The sequence below is a fragment of the Peromyscus leucopus genome, chromosome 4 (assembly GCF_004664715.2).
Source record: "Peromyscus leucopus breed LL Stock chromosome 4, UCI_PerLeu_2.1, whole genome shotgun sequence".
NCBI lineage: Eukaryota > Metazoa > Chordata > Mammalia > Rodentia > Cricetidae > Peromyscus > Peromyscus leucopus.
In genome coordinates, this window is record NC_051066.1 from 103,156,159 (window position 1) to 103,183,810 (window position 27,652).

At 46.1% G+C, this 27,652-nt stretch overlaps 1 protein-coding gene across 2 annotated transcripts; it reads left to right on the forward strand.

Moving 5' to 3' along the window:
- The first annotated feature begins 1,249 nt into the window (after window positions 1-1,249).
- Window positions 1,250-25,530, forward strand: Blvra (biliverdin reductase A). Of its 2 annotated transcripts, none has more exons than XM_028892724.2 (8): window positions 1,250-1,305; window positions 7,867-7,971; window positions 10,602-10,720; window positions 13,383-13,502; window positions 14,058-14,155; window positions 19,318-19,425; window positions 22,602-22,773; window positions 24,682-25,530. In XM_028892724.2, the coding sequence occupies exons 2-8, from the start codon at window positions 7,960-7,962 to the stop codon at window positions 24,935-24,937; spliced, it is 885 nt and encodes a 294-aa protein (XP_028748557.1). In that variant the 5' UTR covers window positions 1,250-1,305; window positions 7,867-7,959; the 3' UTR covers window positions 24,938-25,530. The 2 variants fall into 2 exon arrangements, with proteins under 2 accessions (XP_028748557.1, XP_028748558.1); XM_028892725.2 differs by lacking the exon at window positions 1,250-1,305 and adding an exon at window positions 7,564-7,690.
- Window positions 25,531-27,652: the final 2,122 nt, after the last annotated feature.

Consider the following 27,652-nt stretch of genomic DNA (forward strand, 5'->3'; position numbering starts at 1 on the left):
TTTGGGACAAAATGGTCTCTCACTGAACCTGGAGCTCACTGACAGGATGCCTGGCCGGCCCATGGGAATCTACCCATCTCTCCTTCCTTGGTCCAAGCCTTTATTTTGAGACAGAGTTTTATGCAGCATGGACTGGCCTTGATCTCCTTTGCCTCCCAAGTGCCGGGATTAGTCTATCCCACCATGTCCAGCAATTATTATCTTTTAATTAATTTTTTCTATGCTTATTTTCATTTTATGTGTATTTTTTGCCCGCATATATGTGAGTGGGTGGGTGGGTGTTGGATCCCCTGGAACTAGAGTTAAAGGCAGGTGTGAGCTGCTATGTCGTTGCTGAACCGGGGTCCTCTGGAAGAGCAGCCAGTGCTCTTAACTGCTCAGCCAGCTCTCCAGCCCAGTTATTTTTAAGGTCACTCTGGCTGCCGTATAGGTGAAAGACTGCAGGGAGATCAGGGAGAGGACAGTTTTAACTTCTCAGGAGGCAGATGATGGAAATGAGGTAAGAAGTGGTCAGACTCCAAGTTACACTGGTAATTGTACTCGGTGCCCTATCTGGAGTGAAGACTTTTTGTTTATCTCTTCTCGGGAAACAAACAAAAAACCACCACCTGGAAATAAAGGCTTGATTTCTTTTTGCAACCAAGAAAACATTATTAGCTTCATCATGGGGTACAGAAGGGGGAAATGATGGTCAACCTGAAACAGACTTCAGCCCTTGAGATCAAAGCGTTCTTAGGATATGCTCCCCTACTTTTCTCCCTTAGCACCCCTAAACTAGACGGTATACTTTATGCACGGAGCACCCTGATTCTCTACAGTGTGGCTGGCTAGTCCTAGGGCATTCCCAGGGGGAGAGACCAGGCTATCCCTGGGAAAATATTTCCTAGCTCTGAGGGCAGGGAATCACAAACACTGGTTTCCTAGAATCTTCGCTTCTTACCTAAACAAACTTTTGTATCAGATCAATTGTGCTTGGCCACTAAACTAGAAAAGGTCCCGACTGTACCTACCACCAGAATAAAAAAGCCTCAGGCATTACCATATGGCGCGAAGGGAGCTGAGAAAGCAGCGATACCACACCAAAGCCGTGTGAAAACCGGTGCATCTTCCACCGGCCACGGGCGGGAACCAACAGTCTGCCCAGCTCAGCAGCGCAGGCAGCCGCGGAGGCCTCCCGGCAGAAGCCCCGCCCACCAACCGGGCAGCCAATCGAGTCCCAGCTGCCGCTCGTCCGGCAACCCCTAGCGGCGGGAACGCAGCACTGCAGGAGAGCCGGAGCGGGGCGCAGACGCGCGGCTGGAAGAGGTGAGCGCAGGCCGGGGAGGGGCGCGGGGCTGGGCGCGAGTTCCTGAAGTGCTGGGGCGGGAGCCGGAGGCGGTCGAGAGGCCCCGAGCCGCCCTTCGGGACCCGGAGCACCCTGGTCACCCGCTCCTCACTGCCCGGCCCTTCGCAGGCCCGGTGGCAGCGAGCCGGACACTCCGCTCTGCAAGACGGGCATTACCGAGTGCAGACCGTGACACAGAAATGAAATCTGCATGCACCTCGTTCGAAAGTGTAGATGGTTTCGGGCCTCACGTAGATTGGTGGCTGCATCGCGCGGTGTTAATCCACCGGACTGAGCCTGAGCCCGTGGTTGACCCGTTTCATCTCCGGAATGGAGACTTTGAACTCTGCCCTGGAATTTTGAGTGATGGGTGACCATCTGCTCCAAGAGTGTCCTTTACTCTCTCCTAGCTGCACTTTATTATTTGGAAACTGAAGAAAAAAGAAGTGTTGCAAGACGCTGTGAGGATTTCATTGTAGCTTGCGTGCTATCTGAAAAACTCAGAAATAAGGGTGATGTTATTTATCTCCTACTTTAAAAAAAAAAAAAAACAAAAATCTAAAGCCGGTGGTGGCACACCCTTTAACCCCAGCATTCAGGAGGCAGAGGCAGGCAGATCTCTAGTTCTAGGTCTACAGAGTGAGTTCCAGGACTGTTACACAGAGAAACTCTGTCTCGGGGGGAAAAAAAAAAAGAAAACGTTATACTTACGTACGCAGTTTTCCTTACAGCTGCCATTAGTAGATTTGGGGCACATTAGCGAACCTTCCTGTCTGTTTCCTCATTTGTCAAAGCAGGGCTAAGGATAATGCTTGCTTGGTAGGATGGCTATGTAAGGCAACAGGATTTCCAACATAAGATTTAATATTAGCACTCAGAATATACAAAGCAAACAGTATTGTACTGCAAAGTTCCCCCCATAATTAATGAAATTTCCATATTACTTCCAAGAAGTTTTTGAAATTATTGAACTAGAATACTAGACCTCATTTTATTGTAAAAGTTTGTATTAATAAATACGCAGATACATTTCTTACATTGTACATTCCAGAACAACCCACATCGAAGTCTAATAGGAGACAAAGTATTATCAATAGCCAGAAAACTAAGAAATATGAATGCAGACATGACTGCCAGAGACAGTGAGTGGTGGCACAGGCACGACCTTTAAATGGGCCGCCACAGCACTTGGGAGGCAGAGGCAGGCGGATCTCTGTGAGTTTGAGGCCAGCCTGGTCTACAAAGTGAGATCCAGGAAAGGCGCAAAACTACACAGAGAAATCCTGTCTTGGAAAAAAAAAAAAAAAGTAAAAAAAGGAAGAGGGAGGGAGGGAGGGAAGAAATATTAATGACTAACTACACTTGAACTTTTAGAACTAAGAAACAAATTATCTGAGACTTCTGGGACTCGGACATAATTGCTGTTAATATTTTGGTGTATGTAATCCCAGACTTTCCTGTATTGTCATTATATTTTACTCTGTAGGTCTCATTATAAAACATGGCTGAGGCAGGAGGGTTGCTGATAGTTGGAGGCTAGCCTAGGCTGCAGAATGAATTTCGTGCCAGCCTGGGCTAAAGTGAGACCCTAGCTCAAAAGCAAAACTCACACACACAAATCCTGATAAGACAAAGAACAAGATGGAGCAAAGGAAGTGAATTGTTGTTGATTTTCACTGTGGAAAAACAGGTAAGAGCTGAGATCGGTGAGTGGAAGAGAGGCAGCCAAGGATGAACTTCAGGTGATTACAGTCGCCACTCCGCTCTGAGGCGTAGGTAGGCCTCTCGGATCAAGGCTGGGTGGGGTCTGGGGATAGCGTATGACAGAGGTAGCTGGAGCCTCCAATGCCTGCTCCAGGGCTGTAGTGACTCTGGTGGCCAAATGCAGCTCCGCTGATGAGCTCTGTGTAGAACGGTGCAGGTGAGGCATAAGTAACCCAGCCTGTCTTCCTTTCTTCACCCTCATTCGGTGTTTCTTCATTGGCCAGACACCATCACCAAGGGATCCATTGTCTCCGTGTGCCCCTGCAGTATGGTGGTTCTCAATGATGGGCTAAACATTTTGTATTTGTTTGCTTTTTAAAGATTTAGTGTGTGTGTGTGTGTGTGTGTGTGTGTGTGTGTGTGTGTGTGTGTGTCTGGGTATGTCTGTCTGTGTGTGTGTGTGTCTCTGTGTGTGTGTGTGTGTGTGTGTGTGTGTGTGTGTGTTTGCATATGCACATGCCTGAGGATACCAGAACAAGGTGGCAGGTCCCTTGCAGTTGGAGTTACAGACATTTGTGAACTACCCGACATGGGTGCTGGGAACTGAACTCTGGTCCTCTGCAAGAGCAGCAAGTGCTTTTAACCTCTGAGCCAGCTCTCGAGCCCCTTTGCTTGTGTTGCTGCTTTTACTAAAGAAAGAAAATGTGAGGCTGGAGAGATGGCTCAGTGGTTAAGAGCACTGACTGCTCTTCCAGAGGTCCTGAGTTCAAAACCATCTGTAATGAGGTCTGGTGCTCTCTTCTGGCCTGCAGGGACACATGCAGACAGAATACTGTATATAGTATAAATAAATAAATCTTTTTTAAAAAAAATGGGTTTGGGGATTAGCTCAGTGGTAGAGCACTTGCCTAGGATGTGCAAGGCCCTGGGTTTGGTCCTCAGCTCTGAAAATGAAAAAATAAAATAAAATTTTAAAAAACAGAAAGAAAGAAAATATGTTTTAGCTGTAGATCTTGGCGTTTTGGTTGTGAGCATATCCTTTAACCGTTGAGCCATCTCCCCAATCCTTTGATGGAGATCTCTAAAAATAATTAAGATTTTTTTTAGCCGTTAGTAGCATATGCCTTTAATCTCAGCACTTGGGAGGCAGAGGCAGACAGATCTCTGTGAGTTCAAGGCCAGCCTGATCTACAGAATGAATTCCAGGACAGCAAGGGCTACATAGGAAAATCCTATCTTAAAAAACAAAATTAACTTTTTGTCAAATACAAATGGACTAGACATTGAAAAAACAAAACAAAAATAATTCCTTGATATGTACTTAATTTTACTACTTATTAAAGTGTAGAGCAAATTTGCATACTAACAAGATAGATGTGCTTGTTTTACATTTTTCATACTTCACTGAAATTTGATACACAAAGCATCTTCAGTGCTTTTCAGAGCTGTTAGATATTTTGATTTTTATAATTGTTTATGCTGAGAACACCACTTTGCAAGGTTACATGGGAAATTCTGTCCTGACTCCCAGACAAAACTCACTGGATGACTTTTTTTTAAATGAAGTTCAAGTCAGCAACTAAACAACAGTTTTAAAAATCAAATATCCTAACACAATATGATCTAAAGATATACTAATTTGATGATTAATGCCAAGGAATGATAGGAAAATATGAAAATTCTTTGCTTTTTTTCTAATGAAACTATTGTTTCTGTAAGAGTAGGTTTTTTTTTTCATTTTTTTATTGTAAATAGATTCTTCTCTCAGAGAGAGTAGTTCTTTTTTTTTTTTTTTTTTTTTTTTTTTTTTTTTCGAGGTTTCTCTGTGTAGCTTTGCACCTTTCTGAATCACTTGGTAGCAGCTGCTCAATCACAGAGATCGCCTGGTCTGCTCCGAGTGCTGGATTAAGCGTGCCACCACCGGCTGAGAGAGTAGTTCTTGACCACGATGATAACATCAAACCTGTGTTGATGGCCCTTGTGTGGCTTGACAACATACACAGTGTGGCATTTTGTCACAGTGATAGAAAGCTGATTGACACAGCCCTTAACCCATCATACCCTTATCTCTCTTTCTCTCCACTTTCCTGCCAATATTTGACAAAATCTAGGATAACCTGATTTTAATAGATCTTAAAACATCAGAGACCTAATCCTACAAAAATAGGGTTTAAATTTGGTCAGGTTTTTTTTTTTTTTTTAATTCCAAGGATTATGTAGATGATCAGACATGGACGTATACCGCCTTACAGTTTTCAGTGTGACGTTCAGAGAGAGGCCCTGGTGTTGGGCACTTGGTGAGCGTTCACGGGGGCTGATTCTCATCATCATGAAAAGAAAAGCCAATTCTCTTCAGCTTCTAATGGCTTCATTTTTCTCTAAAAGTCTGTCTCCACATTACTTACCAAGTGTTTTGCCCTTCGATGACTTATGTTTCTCACTGTGTTTACATGACTGAGGCTTGAGGTTCTGCTATCTTAGCTGGGGGGTTGGGAGGGTATTACCCCTTCCTCACACTCTGTCTTTACGGCTTTGCCTCATAGCCACAGTTAGAAGGTGGGAAAAGTCTGCCTTAGATCACAAAGGACAGATAACATGTCCTGAGGAGAGAGGAGGACATTGCTGAAAGCATGTTCTTAGCACAGGCCCAGGTAGTCACGTGGTCTTTCCAAGGCAGTCTTGGGGTTGCCTCAAGTAAAGTTTGGGTTTTTTGGTTTGGATTTTTTTTTTTTTAAGATTTATTCATTTACTTTTATTTTTTGTGTATGGGTGTTTGCCTCAGGTTTGTCTGTGTACCACAGATGTCAGAAGAGGGCATTGGCTCCCCTGGAACTGGAGTTACACGTAGTTGTCAGCCACCATGTGGATGCCGGGAATGCAGTCATTGCTCTTAACCACTGAGGCGTCTCTCCAGTCCCAGAGTTTCTGTTTTCATGGGAGTTATTCGTTCAGTTACTCATGATTATTGTCACTACACTTACTCGAAGAGAATCAGATCCCAGGGCTGGGGCAATGGTAAGAGTGCACAGAATAAATACCCTTGCCTCCCTTCTCAGCCTCTGGCTGTCCAGCTGGCCTGTCATAGTTAAAGTAACACATCTAGCAGGTCCAAACAATGAACACAAGAAGTTAATTTTTGCAGGATTCTCCTCGAACCCTAGTGTTTCCCTAAGGCTGGCTCCGGATCAGTGGTGCACCGTCTAAGGGGCCTGGTGGAAGAAACCGGTCCACAGCTCCCCTCTGTTCTAGGGGTTCGGTATCAAGAATACACACCTCGCATGCTAGCCGAGGAGTCTGCTTAAGCTAGTGCTGCCGTCACCTCGATTTCCTTTTCTGCTTCCTCCCTCTGCCTGTGACCCCCCGGTCTCCTGTCGGCTCTTCCTTTAGCCTTAATGTGAAGTGTCCGGAAAGACTGCTGAACAGTTCTCTTACGCAGAAAATTCAAGTCCCGTGGGGAGTCAGCTTCACTTGTCTCTATAAAAGTAAGCTAGATTAAAAAACTGTGAGCTCCTGGGCTGGAGAGATGGCTCAGAGGTTAAGAACACTGGCTGTTCTTCCAGAGGTCCTGAGTTCAATTCCCAGCAACCACATGGTGGCTCACAACCATCTGTAATGAGATCTGGTGCCCTCTTCTGGCCTGCAGGGATACATGCAAACAGAACACTGTATACATAATAAATAAATCTTTTAACAAAACAAAACTGTGAGCTCCAAGCTGAAACCTGGGGAACTACATCATCCCCATAGAGACTATGTGTCTCTAGCTTCTTATCCAGGAGAGGACACAGACCATGCAGATTTAGAAATGTTCTTCTCTAGACATCTGCTGAGATGATATCCCAATGAAGGTGCCCTCCAGCAGCCCTGGAGAAGATACCAGCCTGTGTACCGTTCCTGGAGGGCAAAAGGTGGTGGTGGCATTTGAGGGAAATGGGACCAACGGTAAGGAAGAAGTGGGAAAAATGGGGTCACGTGGGCTAGCTGCCCTCGTCAGCCTCTCTGCTGCAGTAAATCTGACCAAAAGCAACTTGGGGGAGGGGTGGGTTTATCTGGCTTACAGGTTAGAGTCCGTCATTAAGGGAGGTCAGGGCAGGAACTTCAGGCAGAAGAAGCCGCACCGGACACTGAAGCTGGGGAGGGAGGCAGTTTCCTGGCTTGCTTCCTCCGGCCCGCCCTCCTCAGCTGCCTTTCTTACACAGCCTGGGGCCACCTGCCTAGGGATGGCGCTGCCCACAGTAGGCTGGCCCCTCCCTGTAGCAATGAGCCATAATTAAGAAAATGCCCTACAGACTGGCCACAGACAAATCTGATCTAGGCAGTTCCTCAGTTATGTTCCTGCTCCAAGGCATGTTCTCCAAATTGCAACATTTCCTCCAAGAAAGGAGAAAAGGGTGACAAGGCAAACAAAAAAAAACGTCCCAATGTGGGGGGAAAACAGGAACTTGGAGAGAGATTCTTGAGGGTTCCCACCCAGCAGTTAAAAAAAAAAAAAAAAAAAAAAAAAAAAAAAGTAGGAAACGGTGGCAAGGGGTGAAGACTGAGCAGCTAGGCTGCAAAAAGGAATTCCTGACTGCACTCACGGTCCACTGCAAGCGGCGTGGAGAGCGCCAGGCTCGCGCGGTCCTGGAGTCTGCCCTGCGCTGTTGAGCACCCCCGCTCCTTGTAAGTGACCCCTCCCCACGCTCTGTTAGCAACCCCAGCTATAAACTTGCCGACTCACCAGCTTGGACACGGGAACAGTTGTCCCTCGGTCTACCCAGGGCTCCCTTCTGGAGGTGAGTCGATGTCTGTGTCTGCCTGTCACACACCAGTCCCCGCCTCCCGGTTCCCTCTTACAGTGTTGACGCCTGAAGCGCAGTGTGAAGACAGAATTCATAGAGAGGTTGTGCCAGTGTCCTTCTATCTTCACAGCACCAACGGGAGAGACCAGGATGAGTGCTGAGGTGAGTTCCACGCAGAGGGCTGGAAGGGGTACTATTGCTGCTGTGGGCCTTATTTCTCTCCTAAAGTATCCTTTCCCACTCGAGATTTTTCAAAAACACCCCCACAAGGCTGCCTACTTGTTCATGGCTGTGGGTGGTGGAGGAAAAATGATCTCCCCTGAGTTTTTGTCTGTGCCTGCTGTGGGTCACTATACTGCCTCTCCCTGTCTGTCAGTCCCTAGCCATGAAGTGAGGGTTTTTCACCCGCTGTGTGCTCCTGGCATGGTGTGCTGGCCCTCCAGGCCCGTCCAGCAAGGCCAACCGATGAAGGATATTGTTTCCAGCGTTCCTTATTTCACCTACTCAATATCCCCCCACGCCCGCCCTCCCAAAGAGTTTAGAAACATCCCAAACAGTTAACGTTTTTCCTCTAGACTACTGGTGTGCACATGGCTCTAGGAGACGGAGGAAGTATTAGGACCTTCTGGGTTGTTATCTATGTCTACCTACCTTAAGTTAGTCCATGCAGCAGGGCCAACCTGTCATGGCCTGGAACCTCCAAAATAATGAGTCAAAACACAGCCTTTTTATATGTTGATTACTTCAAAAATTTGCTATAATCACAAAACGCTAATGTAACTATTGACCACATTCTTCTGGAAGTGTCTCTGTGATAGGGCATTCTGTCTCTGGTCACTTCTTCATAGACACTTTCCTGTGACTTCCTGGCTTATCCACTCTAGCCACCAACCAGGAGCTCACCTGCTCCCACAGCTGTCACTGAAAGGGACTGCTGCACATGGGGGGAGGGGTGGGGCTCCCTCTCAGGCCCGGATTAGGCACCACACCCAGACACCTGTGTTCATAGAGTGACCCTTTACTAATCGGGGAAGAAAAGTTGAAGTGACTGCTTTCTGACTCAGGCAGGAAACAGCAGCAAAAAAATTACACCTTGCAGAGTGTTAAGCAGAGAAGGGGCGGTCTGTGTTAGAAGGGGCGGTCTGTGTTAGAAGGGGCTAGGCTGCGGTGGTAGAGGAGATTGGGGGCCAGGGAGAAGGGGAAGAGGCCAGGGGAAAGGGGGCAGGAGTATTTACCCCAGAGGGACAAAGGACTGCCTCTGGATAGAGGGGAGACAGGTGTGGCACATAGGCAAACATCAGTTTATAAAGATAAAGGGGAAACCCTGTGTTAGGATGAAGTGTTTAATTTTAATTGGGCATGTTAATTAGGAGAGCCAAAGGGGGCTTTTGAGTGCTGGACCTTGGTAATCAGCCTCAGGAGGAGGAAGTGGCCAAATAAGGGAATGGACCTTGGTGGCTCTCGTTAGAAATGTTATCTAATGGCTTTTAGTAAGGCAGAGGGAACTGGGGAGAAGGGCAAGGCCTGCCAGAGCCACATGCTGAGCGGGCTAGTGTCCCTTCAGTCCCAGTGAGGTGTGTCTGTCCGAGCAGGTCCACTGCAGTCCACACGGTAATGACTCCATGGCTTACCCTCACTGAAAGGTCCTAGTAGGCTCCAATCTCACTGTGGCCTAAGACAGTCTTAAATGCTGGGAATCCGTTTACCTCCTTAACTTAGTTACCAAGATTTACACCACATGAGCAGTGGATTCCAGACTTGGCTTGTGGCTGTAATGATAAAATCAATTTTATTTTTCTTCTCCAAATTATTTTTTTCAATTTTTAAAAATTAAAATATAATTGCATCATTTACCCTCTCACTTCCCCCCTCCAACCCTTCCATATTCCTCCCCTCATTACTCCCTCTCATATCCATGGTCTCTTTTTCATTAGTTATAATTGTTACATATATATATATATGCACATAAATAGAACTGGGTTTAATGAATGTGGCAGTAACTTTTATATTTGGATTATAATGTGTTGTTATATAGTTTTTAAAATGGACTTTATTATTAGTGTAGTTTATTAACATCTGTCTTCTAGCAGTATTATTTAATTACTGTGTAAAGTACCAGAGTAGAGTGAATATGAAGGTGGCTAGAACTCAGCCATGGGCCGGGCAGTGGTGGCGCACGCCTTTAATCCCAGCACTCGGGAGGCAGAGGCAGGTGGATCTCTGTGAGTTCGAGGCCAGCCTGATCTCCAAAGCGAGTTCCAGGAAAGGCGCAAAGCTACACAGAGAAACCCTGTCTCGAAAAACCAAAAAAAAAGAAAAGAAAAAGAACTTAGCCATGGTAAGGACTTAAGCAACATGGGTCTAGAGTCTGAATAAAGAGATGTCTTCCTGTGCGCCCTTGTCTGTCAGCCTCCCAGATAGCAGGGTTGCCTCTGAATGACTCCCAGCTGGGTAGAGCCCAGGTGTGTAGATGCTGGACTCGGGAGGTGTGGCTTACAACAGAAAATTCCCTCGACTGTGGAGAAGTGGTCGGAGATAGTGGGCGGAACCTTCTGGTAGATGCCCAGGAGGTCTTTAACAGGGAGAAATGGGCAGAGCCCCTTCTGAAAATGTTTTGGTCCTGAGTCTCTTGTGTCTGAGACCTGGTTTCCAAGGTGGTCTTACTCCAGCTCTTGGATGTCTGGTTGCCAGCCTCCCTTGCTTGCCAGAGCCCGACCCAGCCCTCTGTTTTGGTATACTGCAGCAGATGCCTGGACTGTTTTCAGACCCCACATTGGTCTTTGGTATTTCAGCCTGAGAGGAAATTTGGTGTGGTGGTGGTTGGCGTTGGCAGAGCTGGCTCCGTGAGGATAAGGGACTTGAGGGATCCACACTCGTCACCATTCCTAAACCTGATTGGGTTTGTGTCCAGGTAAGTCCCACTTGGTGTGTGCTCCAATGTCATGGAAATCACAGTGAGTGGTAACACCACAGGGCATGGGGGGTTTCTAGACCCAGAGTAAGGGAAAGCCAGCTTCTTCCGAGAACCGCACAGAGTGGGTGCTAGAAACCGTACTAGAGCGGTCGGGGAACTGAAGAGTCAGGGCCTCCAGCCGCACGTCCAGTGAGTGACGCCCAGTGCAGACCCCACATGGAGCAGCAAATGAGCACCATGTTTGTTTGCTACAGAAGGTACACAGTGAGGTTTGGCCTGAAGAAGTCTGGACATGTGTCGCTTAGCCATTCTGTCATTTAAGACAGGCTTCCTGGTGGCTTTGCACACTGTCGTCCTTACACCATTCTTAGTACTCAGTACTCAGTACTCAGTACCAACTCCAGTTCATAAGAAAGCAGGGACATAGACCAATTCAGTGATCTTGTTGAGGGTATAACAACTGCAAAACCCAAGAATTACATTTAGAGGAAAGTGTTTGAGTCCAGCGTTATGTGCTCTTTTCACACTGAACTTTTTTTAAATTAATTTTTCTAAAGTTAACATGCAAATTATTAGGTCTCCTTATGGCATTTTAAAGTAACATTTGTTCTAGTTGCTTCTTCGCCCTCCACTTCCCATCTCCTGCACCCCACTCCAGGTCCCTTTCTGCTTTTATTGCTTTTATTTTCTGTGTGGATTTTTTTCACCATAACTCAATGGAAGCAAACTGAACGCTCCTTCTTTCTTTCTTCATGGTCAGGTCTGCCCTCACCCCACTCACCGGCTAAGCATCTGCCGTGTCGGATCAATTATGAAGTAGACACAGATGCTGGGGGGTGAGGTGTGTTGGGGACAGGTTCAGGCAGATCTCTACTTCCAGTGTTCCAGAAGGCATCAGATAAATATTTCCTTCCTTTCTTTTTGTTTTGTTTTGTTTTGTTTTCCCAGACAGGGTTTCTCTGTGTAGCCACAGCTGTCCTGGTGCTCAGGCTGGCCTTGAACTCACAGACCTGCCTCTGCCTCCTGAGTGCTGGAGTGCCACATGCCTAGCCAGATAAATATTTTCACAAGTCATACATGACTACTGTGGGGGTCCGTGCAGAAAGTCTGTTTGTGTTTCACTCACGGGGCCACATTCTTCCACCCTGACTCGAGTTGGCCCGTTTCCAGGCGTGAGAGAAAACCGTATGTGCTGGGATCTTCTCTTAAGTCCGTCCTTTCTTCCTTGTCAGATTCAAGGCGGGGAGGGGAGGCTGCATGCAACAGGAAAACCGTGATTATTGTTAGCCAGCACACCCCAGTGGGCCCTACCTGAAGTTAGAATCAAGTATAATGTGCCCTCGAGGTTGAAGTGGAAATATTTTTTCCATTAAGCTCTAGTTACCTGCCACGGTGCATGCCTTGAGACTTCCTCAAGCCCCTAGGTCGTCTGGGAAGACGGCCCACTCACAGCCCTGCTTTCCTGCGTCCTGGTATCACTGTTCTCTTGTCTATGGTCTCCCTTCTGGGTTCTGTTTCTTCCTTAGAAAGCCTGGCCTGAAACCTAGATGTGTTCCTGGGCTTCCCCAGTCTCCATCCGTTTCCCCCGCACAATTCTCACTTAGTCTTTTGGTTGGTGGTGGTGGTGCATGTGTATGTGTGTCTCCGTGCCTCTGTCAGAATGTGAGCTCATTCTCCATGCTTTCTCCCACAGTGCCCAGCACACAGTAGGCAGGCAGTAAGTGTTGGTCAGACCTAGCAGTGTGGGTTGGGTAGCTCACAAATTCCCCGTTGGCTGGAGCGTCTGCTGGCTGCCCCAGGTTGACAGCATCCTTCTAGGACCACTCGCTCCCTACAGCTTTTGCACTGGGGCACGGGTACAGAATGGCATGGCCTTGGCTCTTTCACCACTCTGTTCTCTGTCTTTGTGATAGTCACCCAGGTTTCCATCCTGGCCCCACTGGTCAGCTGTGGCAGTTAGAGCCTTTCTGGGCCGGTTGTAATGGAGGTAGGGATGCTGGCTGACTTTTCTCCTGGTAGTCACCAAGCCTTGAAGTATGTGAAGGAGCTTGGAGTATGTGGTAGTTTATACCAGGGTGACTGATGCATGGGTGGGATTTGGCTAGGTAGAGTAGTCACAGTATTTGATCGGGAGCTTAGTTTTCCAGTGGGAAATGACCACAAAGATCCTTTTATGTGAGATACAAAGGTCTGATTCTTTTTTTTTTTTTTTTTTTTTTTTTTTTTGGTTTTTCGAGACAGGGTTTCTCTGTGTAGCTTTGCGCCTTTCCTGGAACTCACTTGGTAGCCCAGGCTGGCCTCAAACTCACAGAGATCCGCCTGGCTCTGCCTCCCGAGTGCTGGGACTAAAGGCGTGCGCCACCAACGCCCGGCAAAGGTCTGATTCTTTTTATCTTAGAGAAATAACTCGGAAGGCTTCTAGCTTCTACAAGCTATTGGTGGCAGTTCTGCCATTCCAGGTCCCCTGGCTTCAACCCTAATGCTGCTGGCTCTGCTCACTCTACAGTGAAAGACCCAGGAAATAGGAAAAAGAAAATGAGTTTCTTACTTCCCAAAAGCCCCATCCCTGGGCATTGTTGGGAGGAGGGGAGCAAAGTACTGTTCATTCAATATAAGCCTTGGCTCTGTCTGCTTTTGAGACTCTGTTATTCTGAAACAGACGAGAACTCGGGAGCCTTGATGAAGTACGGCAGATTTCTCTGGAAGATGCTCTCTGCAGCCAAGAGATTGAGGTCGCCTACATCTGCAGTGAGAGTTCCAGCCATGAAGACTATATAAGGTAGGTGTCCTGACGCAGGTAGATAAAGAGGACTGAGCAAGCCAAAACTATGCAAATGGGACCTAATGGTCAACACAGAAAAATCTGGTTATCCTGTGTCAGGCTGCGCAGTGGTAGCACAGGCCTTTAATCCCAGCATTTGAGAAGCAGAGATAAGCAGACCTCTGTGAGTTCCAGGCCAGCCTGGTCTACATTGTGAGTTCTGGGATAGTCAGAGCTACATAGTGAGATCATGTCTCCAAAAAATGGGGGTGGGGTGAAATAAGCCCTTTACTCCCCAAGTTGTTTGGATCATAGTTTATCACAGTAGTAGAAAGCAAACTAGAGTTTGAACGTTGATGAATAGTCAAATGACTTTATAACTAGAAAAGTTCTTCCTCACAGTGTGGACAAAGGTTGAGATGTAGCTCATTCTTGATTTTGCAGGGCACTGACTCTTGGCTGTTGTTACATCGCACACAGACTCTTGTGCATTTGCAGTGTTGTGCTTTCTGACACACAGGGCATTTGAGTGTTCACCTGAAGAATCCTTTCCGTGTGTTTCTGTTTTCAAAGGCAGTTTCTTCAGGCTGGCAAGCATGTCCTCGTGGAATACCCCATGGCACTGTCTTTTGCAGCAGCTCAGGACCTGTGGGAGCTGGCTGCACAGAAAGGTGACGTATTCTCTGACTCTGGAACACAGACCTTGTGCCAGGTTTCTGCCCCCTGAGTTTCTAGGGTACCATCTTTCTGCCTTTCATGGAAATTGCCTTATCTGCGTCTGCTTTGGTGCTAAGAGTTCCCCCATCTCTCTCTTGCCACAGGCTCTGGATGCATGGGGAAGTTTAAAGATTAGGATGTGGAGAGTTTTTAGACTCTTGGCTTTATTCTAATGGAACAGTGGATGGGTTTCCACATGTGATAGTGTCGCGATGTTGGTATTTTGGTTGTACCTCAGATATTTACTAACAGGAAAATGCCCAAGTCAGAGTAATTGATGTCTTATACATATACTATATAGTTTCTTTGTTCCATTAAGGGAGTAAGTACTAAATGTTCACTGTACACCAGGAAACTCTTTTAAGCACATTGTAGGCTTAGTCAAAAGTTTTGGGGGTAGAGATCTTTGTTTGATGTTACTATAGCAGAAGGTCTGCAGTTGATAATAATGAAGAAAAGAGATTTATTTAGCTCATACCACTGGAGGTTGGAAGTCCAAAGTCAAGCAGCTGTGCCCATTTGGTATCTGAGAGTTTCTTGTTCTCCACGCAGCAGAACTAAGAGCAGTTTGGGGAGACCCAAAGTCTTGATATGGTATCTTCTATTTTATCCATTCTACTTTAAGGCTTTCCCCTGAATTTTCATTTTTCAGTTCTACCTTCATTTCAGCTTGAGTTCTCTTCAGTGTTTCTGTCTCTTTACTGATCCTGTTTTCAGATCCTAATTGTCCCTGTCATCTGTTCGGCCTTCCGTTTGTGTTCTCTTGGGCATCGCTCAGGTGGTTATCGCTATTCTGTTTAAGTTTATTGATTTCATATTTGCTTCTGTCTTCTTTAAACTCCATCAATTGTGTAAGTTTGGTTGTTGTTTTTTTTTTTTTAATCTGTGTCCTGGGGCTGGGGAGATGGCTCAGCACCCAAGAGAAATGTTTGCTCTTCCAGAGGACCTGGATTTGATTCCCAGCACCTGTATGGCAGCTCATAACTGTCCATAACTCCATTCCCAGGACTTCTGATGTCCTCTTCTGGACTCCACACACATGGTGCACAGACATAACGTACATGCACTCAAAACACCGGTACCCACAAAATAAAAATAAAGGTTTAAAAATTTAGCTCAGTATCCTGGGATCCACTTAAGTAAGTCTCATTGAAGAATACTTCTGTAGACCTGCTGGCTTTGAGGGGAGGACATACTGTCTTAGCATTTCATCTTGTGTTTTTCCCAATGAGACCTCAGCATGTGGACTCTCTTGATTGTGTGTCTAGTGTGAGAATCTAGGCTGCCTCTGCTGAATGGAAGTATGTTTTTTTGTTTTTGTTGTTGCACGAGTTCAGTTAATTTTGTATCAGGTACGAGGAGTTGGGTAATACTTTCAGATTCAGGATTGGTTTATCCAGGAGGAACAGGATGATTCCAGTTCAGTGGTAAAGAAGGAAGCATTGGTAAGAAAGCAGTGATGAGAAGGAAATCAAATGATGTATACCTGGCTGGATCTGTTTGACTGGTGTGTGAGATGTGCGACCCGAGCTGTGCCTGGGAGTGAGGATAGTCTGGGTGGCCAGGATCTTGGCCACTATATAGACTAGCTAGGCTGGCAGACAGTCTATGCCACCAAGGCTACGCCTGAGGATTGGGTATGGTGCAGGCAGGTGAAGTTCCAAGGACTCACCAGGATGCACTGGTGCACAACTGTGCGATCTGGTTTAGGTCTGGGGATTGGGGAGAGAGCAGGCAAGCTAGGGTGCAGGGAGCCCTCCAGACCAGAGCTCAGGATGTGCGACCTAGGCTAGGCCAGGAGGTTGGATATGGTGTGTGGACGGGGCAGGATGGAGGACCAGCCCGACAGAACTGGTCCCTTCTTCCTTTAATCTCTATTCATTGACTAGCCCTTCCTGCCTTCCTCCCCCACCTCTGGTAAACATTATTCTACTCTCTGCTTCCCGGACATTGGCTTCTCATACCCCACATAGTGAATGGCACCATCATGTTCTTCCTGCACCTGGTCATTTCAGCTTCGTTTAACAGAATCCCCTCTAGGCTCCCCCTCATTGCTGGGAATTAGAGGATTTCAGCTTCACTGTGGAAGGATAGTATTCTGTTGTGGGCAGCCCTAGTGGATTTGTTCTGAATCTGTGTATCGACTCTTGGAACAGTGCTGAGATGACCAGGGGGGTCCAGATGTCTCTTTGACATTCCGTTTTCTGTAGTTTACACATGTGGTGATAGGATTGGTGTACCCAATGGGGTGGGTCCTGTTAGGTCTCTCTGGAAGCCTGTGAGGAACTTCCACAGTGTTTTCCATGAGGACACTAAGTTGTGAGCCGTGCTGGCAATGTGTAGGGGTGGGACCCTTTCCTTCAGTTCATATCCTTGTCAGCAAGTTTTTTGGTCTTTTTTTATAGTAGACATTCTAAATGGAATGAGGTGATATTTCATTGTGGGTTATATTTTCATTTCTCTAATGATAAATGTTGAACTTTTTTTCCTGTTAGAATGGATTTGTATGTCTTCTTTGGAAAAATTTCTATGCATATTACTATTTGGAATTTTGATGATTATTATTACCATTTTTACTGTTGAGTTCTGTATACATTCTGGATATTAACCCTTTTACTGGATCTCTATTTTGCAAGTATTTTAATTCATTTTAAGTAGTGTTTTTATTCTGTTCATTGTCATACATAGCATTTTGGTTTGATGACATGTGATTTGTGTTGTTTTGGCTTCTGTGGTCTGTCCTTTTCTGGTCTTACCTAAGCAATCTGCCTAGTCCAGTTATGGTGATTTGAACAAGAAATAGGCTCCAATTTGAGCACTTGGTTCCCAGTTAGTGGCACTGTTTGGAGAAGTTTAAGAGTTAAGTCTGGCCAGGCAGCAGTAGCACACACCTTTAATCCTAGCACTCAGGAGGCAGAGCCAGGCGGATCTCTGTGAGTTCGAGGCCAGCCTGGTCTACAGAGTGAGATGCAGGACAGGCACCAAAACCACACGGAGAAACCCTGTCTCGAAAAACAAAACAAACAAACAAAAAAAGAGTTAAGTCTGCAAGTTTGAGGTTATATAGCCTCGACCTTTTTCTGGTTGCTTTGTGCTTTTGGTTAAAGATGTGCTCACTCAGCTTCCTGCCCTGCTGCCCTGCCTGCCGCCTGTGCCATACCTGCTGCCTGTGCCATACCTGCCGCCTGTGCCATACCTGCCGCCTGCTGCCTGTGCCATGCTTCCTGCAGGGATGGAATCCTCAGCTTTTGCTAAGTTGTTTCTGGTGATGGTCTTTTCTCCCAGCCACAGAGCCAGTGTTCTCCAGAATTTACCATGTGTTTTCATCTATTGTCTCCTAGCTTATGGTTAAGTATTTCCTATGTTGTGAGTTGATTTGGTAAGTGTGTAGTGTATTTTGCATGTGAATCTCCGCTTTTCCAACTATCATTCATTGAAGACATTGTCCTCCGTAACATTTGATGTGGCAGCAGTTTCTTTGTGTGGCACCAGGAAAGGACAAAGGGTAAAACTGTCAACATGTCAGCGGCTTTCAAAGGAGAGATGGACTAATGTGGAAAACGCAGCCTTTGCTATGGAAGCTCTATGCAGATGGCATCCTTGAGAAAAGCTTAGCATTCAGAATATCCACAGGAGTCTACAACTAAAAACAAACCAAGTAACCTGACTAAAGAAGCGTCGCCGTTGTCGGAGAAATATTTTCATTATTCCAAAGTGAGGCGCAAAGCAACAAGAAACTGTCTCGAAAAACAAAAAAAAAAAAAAGGTCCATGGTCATTTTCAAAGAAATGCAGATAAGCTGGCAGTGGTGGCGCACGCCTTTGATCCTAGCACTTGGGAGGTAGAGCAGCCTGGTCTACAGAGCGAGATCCAGAACAGGACAGGCACCAAAACTACACAGAGAAACCTTGTCTCAAAAAAAAAAAAGAGAAAGAAATGCAGATAAGAACTACAAAAGATGTCACATTTGTTAGGATATCTGCAGGGGTCTCTGTGACCACGATGGCCATCAGAGACCTGATTCTTGGGAGGCAAGAAGGTAGTTCAGTTCAGCATACCTAAGTAGCTGGTGTTGGTTCAAACTTCAGGAGCCTGACCCTGAGTAGTTTATTTTCAATTTTCCTGGCGGTAATTAATTCAGTCCCATGTGCATAATAAAGGTTAAGATGAGACTGCATGAAAACTCTCTGTAAAGTACATGTGACACCTTCCATAAAGGTAGGTTCTGTAGATTGACGAGCTCATAAGGGTCTGTGCACAGAGGTCACTAGGCTATTAACCCCTCTGCTCTCAGCCTTCTGGGCAGATAGCGGGTTGTACATCCCTCCCTTTAAAGGGACAACCCTGTGTGTTTAACATTCCTGGTTAGACAAACCGTAGTGATATTGTAGGCAGAGTCGCTCTGTGTCTCTGCAGCGGCTTCCAAACAACTACTCAGAGACTTACTCTTAATTATAAATGCTCAGCCTATAGCTTACTAGCTAACTCTTTTTTTTTTCTTTTCTTTTTTTTTTTTCTCTTCTTGCTAGCTAACTCTTATATTTTATTTATTTATTTATTTATTTTTTCCTTTGGTTTTTCGAAACAGGGTTTCTCTGAGTAGTTTTGGTGCCTGTCCTGGATCTTGCTCTGTAGAACAGGCTGGCCTCGAACTCACAGAGATCTGCCTTGCTCTGCCTCCCGAGTGCTGGGATTAAAGGCGTGCGCCACCATGCCCAGCTCATCTTGCTTCTTTCTGAGTATCTCCTGACACCCGAGACTCCATTTCTTCTTCCCAGCATTCTCTCTGCCCTGAAAATCCTGCCTAGCTATCAGCCAATCAGCTTTTCATTAACAATGAGAGCAACACATTGTACAGTGTACAGAAGGATTATTCCACAGCACACTGTTAACCAGAAAATAAGTATTCACAAGGATTTAGAGATGTTAGTGCCCATGCACGGTAATGTCAGCTGGGCTATGTAAGGATAGCGGGGTGTTGTCCTAGTGTGTGCTCTGGACACTGTCTGTAGACACACCATGTCCTGTTCTGGAGGAAGAAGGACATGGCCTCCGAGCACACAGCTAGCCGTACGCTGTGCATAATGGCCACCTTTTATTCCCTTTGTCATAACAGGGAAAGTCCTGCACGAGGAGCATATCGAACTCTTGATGGAAGAGTTTGCGTTCCTGAAGAAAGAAGTGATGGGCAAGGAGCTGCTGAAAGGGTCCCTCCACTTCACAGGTCAGTGTGCGGCAGGCTTGCTAGCCGCCAGCGAGGTTCCAAATCCAGTCATCCTCCGTACGCCCCCCACCGGGAGCAGAAACCACCCGGATGAGAGTCGTCACCTGGGCAGTCTCAGGAGCCCTCAGTGCCCCAGGGGCCTCTGCTCAAGTATTCACACGGCCTCTGTCCTATCATTTCCGGTCATGTCAAAACGGGGAAAAGTTAGTAAGTTTTTTGAAGCTGAAAGACAAGAAGCAATTGAAGAGAGCCAAGAGCAGATCAGGAGAGGAACATATCCCTAAGTGCCTCAGTGGTACCTGCACACATAATTTATGTCACAAAGAGATTAAAGGGTCTGGAGAGATGCTTCAGACGTTAAGAGCACGCACTGGCTGCTCTTCCACAGACCCGGGTTTGATTCCCAGCATCCACGTGGTGGATTACAACTATCTAGAACTCCAGCCCCAGGGGGCCCAACACCCTGGGAAGCAGTACAGATACCCATACAGGCAAAGCATCCATACACGGAAAAATGAAGGGAAGTTTTAAAAGAGATTAAAGGCATAGTTCATTAACCATCTTAATAAGTATATTTTAATTATCTTTAGAGAACTTCATGCAAGAACAATAACATCTACATTAATAACTTTTCTAGTTACAACAGAACACCTGACACTAGCAACTTAAGGAAGTGTCCTTTTGCTGCCCCTGAGGGGTTAGCAGGGTGTTGACATTGTGTCTGCACTGAGGGGTTAGCAGGGTGTTGACATTGTGTCTGCACTGAGGGGTTAGCAGGTGTTGACATTGTGTCTGCACTGAGGGGTTAGCAGGGTGTTGACATTGTGTCTGCACTGAGGGGTTAGCAGGGTGTTTACATTGTGTCTGCACTGAGGGGTTAGCAGGGTGTTTACATTGTGTCTGCACTGAGGGTTGCAGGTGTTTACATTGTGTCTGCTGCTCAGGGTGTTTGCACTGTACTCTCAGTCCAGAAGCAGAGACACCAGTGCTGGGAATCCCTCCTTTGCTCTTTCCATGTTCTATTCAATTCAGGACTTCATCCCGTGGTGTGGGTGATGCCCACATTCATGGTGCTTCTTCTTCATGTAAAACTCTCTACAGTCTCTTAAAGACACACCCAAAAGTGTGACTCAAAAAAAAAAAAAAAAAAAAAAAAGTGTGACTCGGGTGACTCCAAACCTAATCAAGTTGACAGCGAAGATTAACGTCACTCTGGCTTGTTCCTCCCTTAATGAGATTTAATCTTTGCTGCAGCCTTGAGTGAACAGCTGAGTCCCAAATCTCAAGGATGCTTCCGGTCCAGTCTTCCGGCAGAATTGTTCTTGGTGATGTTTTAACTAGGTCTGGAAAGGGAGTTCAGGGTTAGAGTGCTGGCCTAGCAGAGAGACAGATGTCCTCACCACCGCAAAAATGAGACAGCTGGTTGGAGGTTATTTTTCTACAGAGTATCGTAGGTGAAAACTTTTCAGAAAGGATTGAGAACAGATGTTTGGAGAGGGAAATGTTTTCACCCATCTTATGTGGAACAAACAACTTTTACTCTCTTCCTCCATCAGGTTAGAAGGACAGTGGCAAAACCAGCCGTCCGAAAAGTGTAATTTGAATTTTTATGTCCAACATTCTTAAAGTATTAACTGTAGGTAATTATTCAGATCTTAGGGTCACCTTGGATTGAGTCCTTTCTGGTCCACCCTTGAGTGCCTGTACCTCCCTTCCCCAGGGCTTTTATTACAGAAAGGAGCCCCTTCTGTGCAGAAGGGCATTATTGAGCAACAAGAATGTCTTGTCTTGAAAATGTTATGAGTTATGACAGGAAGTGGCATGGCCATTCACTGGAGCAAGAAACTGCTGAGAGTGTGCTATGTGTTGTCTTATAATGAAACTGAAGTTTCGTGTTCCTTGTGATCTGGGTAGAGACCTGAGCTCACAAAGCCAAGTCATTTGACAAAGGGCACACATGTGACAGCCAGGCTGGAGTTTCAGGCTGGAGTTGTGTGGCTCAAGCTTCTGGTGGCTACTGAGTTCTGTTCAGCATACTGCAGCAGATGAAGACCAGCCCAGAAGGAGCCTGTTTGATACTTAATTCCCTGTGATTTCACTGAACTTTTCGTTGCTTTTATTACTAACCTGCTATTGTTTTGGAACATGCTCATTATTTTAAGTTTGCCGAAGGCAGAAGATGTATTTGGTTATAGTGTCACAGAGAGAAGTCCTTTGAACTTAGGTTATATTTAAGACTGGGAGGGCAGAGGCCGGTGGGGCGTGGCCACACAGATTTTTCATGCAGATCCTCATTTGGAGTGAGTGTGCTGTCTTTAAAAACCCAGAAAATGCTCAACATGAGACCAACTTCCTTCCTTCCTTCCTTCCTTCCTTCCTTCCTTCCTTCCTTCCTTTCTTTCTTTTTTTAAGATAGGGTTTCTCTGTCTAGTCCTGGCTGTCCTAGACCTCACTCTGTAGACCAGGCTGGCCTCAAACTCAGAGATCCACCTGCCTCTGCTTCCCAAATGCTGGGATTAACCTGGAAGAGACCAACTTTCTTGATCCTGAACTAGACTAAATTCATTTACACTTCAGGTTGCCATGGTGACATCCTCCTTCCGCCATCTGCACAGGCAATGCTTACAAGAATGTAAGTCTCAAAGGCTAATAAAAATGTCATAGTTCTCCCACTTACCAGGTCTCTCTAAATCACTTATTGAAAAGATAAATATGTATCTGCATGAATATTTATTTTCATATGCATACCTAATTGTATCCAGCATATTAGAAATAGAAATGTGAAACTCTTTTTAAAAAGATTTATTTATTTATTATGTATAGTATTCTGCCTGCATGTATCATTGCAGGCCCGAAGAGGGCACCAGATCTCATTACAGAAGGTTGTGAGTCAACCATGTGGTTGCTGGGAATTGAACTCAGGACCTCTGGAAAAGTAGCCAGTGCTTGTCCTTAACCACTGAGCCATCTCTCCAGCCCCAATACTGTATTTTTTTTTTTAAAAAAAAAAAAAGAAACATTTTCCATTTAACCAGCTTGCTTTTCATCCTTTCATTGATCACTGTACACATGTGTGCCATGAAGCAGGATGTCCTCTTGATCACTCAGCTTCCCTCTGCATGGATCTTTGTGAGAAAGTCCTTTTCCCAGCTCCCTTAGCATGTGATTTCTTGCAGCTAGCCCACTGGAAGAAGAGAAATTTGGCTTCCTTGCATTCAGTGGCATTTCTCGCCTGACCTGGCTGGTCTGCCTCTTTGGGGAGCTTTCTCTTATTTCTGCCACCTTGGAAGACCGGAAAGAAGATCAGTATCTGAAAATGACCGTGCAGCTCGAGACCCAGAACAAGGGGTGAGTTGTGAGAAGTCGGAAGAGACTCTTAATGTCCTCGGGCAGTCTAAGGGTAACCCTTCCCTGGCATCCAGACCCAGGACAAGTGTCTGCTCCTGTAGAGAGAGAGAGAGCTCTCACCTTGTTTATGTTGTCTTTCCATCCTTTACGCCCTCTGAGGTGGGAAGGAACAATGGAAGTCTAGTTGCCATTGAACAAATAATGGCTTACAGAAATAAAGCAAGTAAAAGTTATGCAAGTCATTAGTTTAAGCTGTCTGATTTGCTTATTTTCTATTTATCTTAGAGATCGTATGCCACTGTGTTGTCCAGGCTACTCTCGAACTCCTAGGCTCAGGCAGTCCTCCAGCCTCAGCCTCTTGAGTATGTGTACCATTCCCACCGTTGTGTATTTTTAGTTATATACGAGGAAACTGAGGTGCACGAAACACATTGGCATGCTGTATCGCCTCAAACCTCAACACTGTGTTATTTGGAAGGATATATATGAAGTTGTCTTAGGTAGATAAAACTGTTTGGAATAACTCAAATTTATTTTATCCAGAATTAAAGTAAAAATAGTGAATAAATTACATTCAAATTAGTCTTAGTCATCATTTTCTTTTCCTTAATTTTTTTTGTTTGTTTTTTGAGACAGGGTTTCTCTTTGTAGCTTTGTGCCTTTCCTGGAACTCACTTTGTAGACCAGGATGGCCTCGAACTCACCGAGATCCACCTGCCTCTGCCTTCCTCCTGAGTGCTGGGATTAAAGGCGTGCGCCACCTGGCCTTTTTCTTAATTTTTTGAGACAGGATCTCACTATGTAGCCCAGGCTGGCCTTCAATTTACTGTATAGACTGTATAGCCCACCTCCAATTCAAGAATTTCATACTTTAGCTGGAATTACCAATACACCCAGCGTGTTCTGTGAACTTTGCAAAATACACATGGGGACTAATTTTTAGATAAAGTTTGATCAGCTGTTTTTGCTACTTTTTAATATTCAGTGACGTATTTGCTTGAGATCACAATCAAGCAGAGATTTCTGTTTTCCATGGCCAGGTATCATAGCTCTGCTAATAACAATATAAAAATATAATAATAATGATAACAATAATAAGCAACATAGGTAAAGGAGTATCTTGGAGAGTGTTGTATCTATGAGAGTGGACAGAGATGCTTTGTGAACAACAGGGTGGTATTTGCTAGCTTGCGTTCCCTGAGAATCCAGTGAAATAACTTGAGAATTCACACACGAGGTAAGAACAGTTTGCAGTGTGCAAGGCTTGTGGCTGTCTGCCTTCGCTATCTGCATTCCCTTAAAGCAACAATAAGACTCAGGACACAAAGCAGAGTTTACTCAGAAGTCCCCTGATGGCAAACAAACAGGCTGACAAAACAAACACCCAGCTACAGTAATGTTGGAAACGTAGTCACCTCTAGCCTTTGGGTGGCAGTGGACATGAGGGTGCCACTGGGCCACCACAGTGAGCCAGCCTTTCAGGGAACATGGGTCCTGGCACATGAGGTCAGGTGTAAGTGAGCACCGCCTGCTTTCCTGTGTGGTTCTTTTTGACCCGTGTGTGGCATGTTCATATGTGCGTGCTTACACGTGTGTACATGCATGTGGAGGCTGGAGGTTAATGTTGAGTGTCATCTTCTTCCTTCACCAGTCTCCACTTTATTTACTGAAGCGGGGTCTCTCACTGAATGCAGACCTTGCAGATTCCATGAGGCTGGCTAGCCAGCTTTGCAGGGGCCTGCCTCTCCCTCCTGGAATCACAAGTGGGCCACCATGCCAGTGCAGCTATTGGTGGGTGCTGAGGGTCTCAGCTCTGGTCCTCAAGCTTGCACCCCAGCACTGTATGTAATTACCCTCTCCAGCTCTGTCCAGTGTCGTTTGTAACGTGAGGAATTTCTGTCTTTGCAGTCTGTTGTGCTGGATTGAAGAGAAAGCGCCTGGTTTAAAAAGAAACAGATATTTAAACTTCCAATTCAAATCTGGGTCCCTGGAGAATGTGCCAAATGCAGGAGTCAATAGGAAAATTTTTCTGCAAGATCAGGATATATTTATTCGGAAGCTCTTGGGCCAGGTCTCTGTGGAGGACCTGGCTGCTGAGAAGAAGCGCATCATGCATTGCCTGGGCCTGGCCGATGACATCCAGAAGCTCTGCCGCCCTAAGTGAGGAGGAAGCTGCCAATACCTCTGAGAAGGGCCCGAGTTTGGTTTTACCAACACTTCATCTATAGCTCTTACAATTAAATACGCTGGATAAACAGAATGAGAATAGTGTTATGAACTGTGCGGGGAGTCATGGTTGGTGATGGGGCCATCCATGGGCATATCATGGTTTATAGCCTGGTCTCATTTTGTTTTCCTAGTAGCAGCCCTGTTTGGATACAGCCAACGCTGCTTTCATTCTTGTGGGAAAAGCCGGCGTGGCGGGGGTGGGGGAGATTTGAAGGTCCGACAGTGCAGGTTCCTGACTCTGCTCAGTTCAAGGCGGCAGAAGCTGATGGACCAAACAGCCCAGACTGCAGACACGCCCTTGAGGGCTGCCACTGGACACCTCCCGACAGACTGTCACCTCTTTCCAGCGGCCTTCTGAGTACTTAGCCTGAGCTGAAGGACTGGTCAAGCTATTATCCTGTTAAATCACACTACTGTCGCCAGGGCTAGTTCTAGTTACTCGCTGTTTATCTCTACCACAGACTCACTTCCTGTAAACTCACGTGCCTTGCCTTTCTACCAGCAGTGTAGAGGTCAACGTTTCACTCACATGCTTGTCACTCACACGCTTGTCGTTTATTATTGTTGGCACCCTTCCACCAAAACCCCCTCCCTCAGTAACTCACAAGTTACCCACTGGTCCGTAAGACAGCATTACCAGAAACTAGTAGTGACCCTGTGACTGAGGGACAGTCACATTCCCTCCAGTGTGGAATGCAGCTCAGAATAGAAATATGTAAAAATGCCTGGGGGAAAAGGAACCCTAAACGGGAAAAACGTAAGCCGTCCTGCTACAGTGATGGACTGGTAAGGAAAGGGTTTGGCCAGTCCTAGCTACAGACCCAAAGTTAAGAACTGGTGCCTCCTGGTGTGGGAAACAGGACCCAGCAGTTCCCACTACAGCATGTTCACAATCTCTGAGACCTTCCAGTGGAGCTAAGCGGAGCAGGCACTATTCTGAACGTAATTTAGAGAGCACATTTGGGGGGGGGTGGGCAGAGTGTGTGGCTCCTTTCGCCATGTTGAAACGTTCCCTTAGTGAGGCTCACAAGACTCAGGACGCTCGCATTACCGTTACCTGACTCCCAAGGCCCTGCCATACAAAGCAGGACAATTGCTAGACAAGAAACTGATGGAGCTACCTACAAGCTGAGCAGGGAGCAGCAGGGATGCAGCCTTTGTAAGCTACCAGCTTCTTGATGGTGCATCCTGTGTCAACCATGCGCCAATAACCTGACGGACTCACTGCTTCAATCAAGACGGGTGGTCTGGCATCGGCACCTAACCTGGATAAACAGAAGTCTATTCACATCTCCCTAGGAAGTTACACAGGGCAAGAGACTGGACTTAGAGCAAGTTATAAGAATAACAACTGGCCGGGCAGTGGTGGCACATGCCTTTAATCCCAGCACTCGGGAGGCAGAGCCAGGCGGATCTCTGTGAGTTCAAGGCCAGCCTGGTCTCCAAAGCGAGTTACAGGAAAGGCAAAAGAGCTACACAGAGAAACCCTGTCTCGAAAAACAAAAAACAAAACCAAGAGTAACAACTGCACACTCTTGCTTCTTGCCCATCACCCCAGATGCTGACTTGGACAGTAAGTAACAAGGATCCTGGGCACACTGCAAGCAACCTTTATGTATTTTTTTTTCTCTTTGGGGGCCTGCCACCCAGCTCCCAAATAAATACACGGAGACTTATTCTTACTTATAAATGCCCAGTCTTAGCTTGGCTTGTTTCTAGCCAGCTTTTCTAACTTATTATCCTGTTTCTCTTTAACTTTGTTTGCCTCTGAGCTTTTTACCTCTCTTTATTCTGTTTTATTTTTCCTTCTTACTCTGTGGCTGGCTGTGTGGCTGGCCCCTCTCCTTTTCTCACTCCTCACTCTTCTCCTTCTTCCCTAGATTTCCCCTATTTATTCTCTCCTGGCAGCCCTGCCTATCCTTTCTCCTGCCTTGCTATTGGCCATTCAGTTCTTTATTAGACCATCAGGTGTTTTAGACAGGCAAAGTAACACAGCTTCAGTTAAACAAATGCAACATAAAAGAATGCAACACATTTTCATACCATTAGACAAACATCCACAGCATAAACAAATGTAACACATCTTAAACTAATATTCCACAACACCTTTATCCTCGTTTCCCTGAAGTTATGGGAAAACATTTTCTATCTGGGATGCTGAACTCCGTGGGACTGGATGAGTGGCCCTGGAGTGTGGATAGAGGACAGAAAGGAGGCCTCTGCAGTCTCCAAGGCAGGCAATAGGAGTCTGAACTTGCTGGTGACTAGGAATGAAGGTGTGTGTGATAAGGAGGGGGTCAGTGAGTCACTGTTCAGCCTGTGACTACAGCAGCGCAGCAGCAAGGTGGCTGCAAGAGACCCAGGAGGCAAACTCAAGGCCCATCCCTCAGACAACCAAGCCCCTCCTGTGTTCCTCACAGCAGTGCTGGAGCTAAATGAAGTCAGAAGGGCAAGAGAACACTTACATACCATCTTTACCATTGCCACCCTCCCACAGCATCCTAAGTGCTTATAACAGACCTGATCTCCAACCAGGCATCCTTTCTCCTCCTCCTGCTCTTCCGATATCACCTTCCTTGTGGGTGTGGCATCCTGGATAGCTGAGGGGAGTAACCAGGTGGGATGCTGATACTGAATGTCTACTGGACAC

Excerpts from the sequence above, each read along its gene's own strand:
- Blvra (XM_028892724.2), top strand. Across the intron at positions 10,721-13,382 it reads CTGATTGGGTTTGTGTCCAG|ACGAGAACTCGGGAGCCTTG; the intron begins GTAAGTCCCACT and ends ATTCTGAAACAG. Across the intron at positions 14,156-19,317 it reads GGAGCTGGCTGCACAGAAAG|GGAAAGTCCTGCACGAGGAG; the intron begins GTGACGTATTCT and ends TTGTCATAACAG.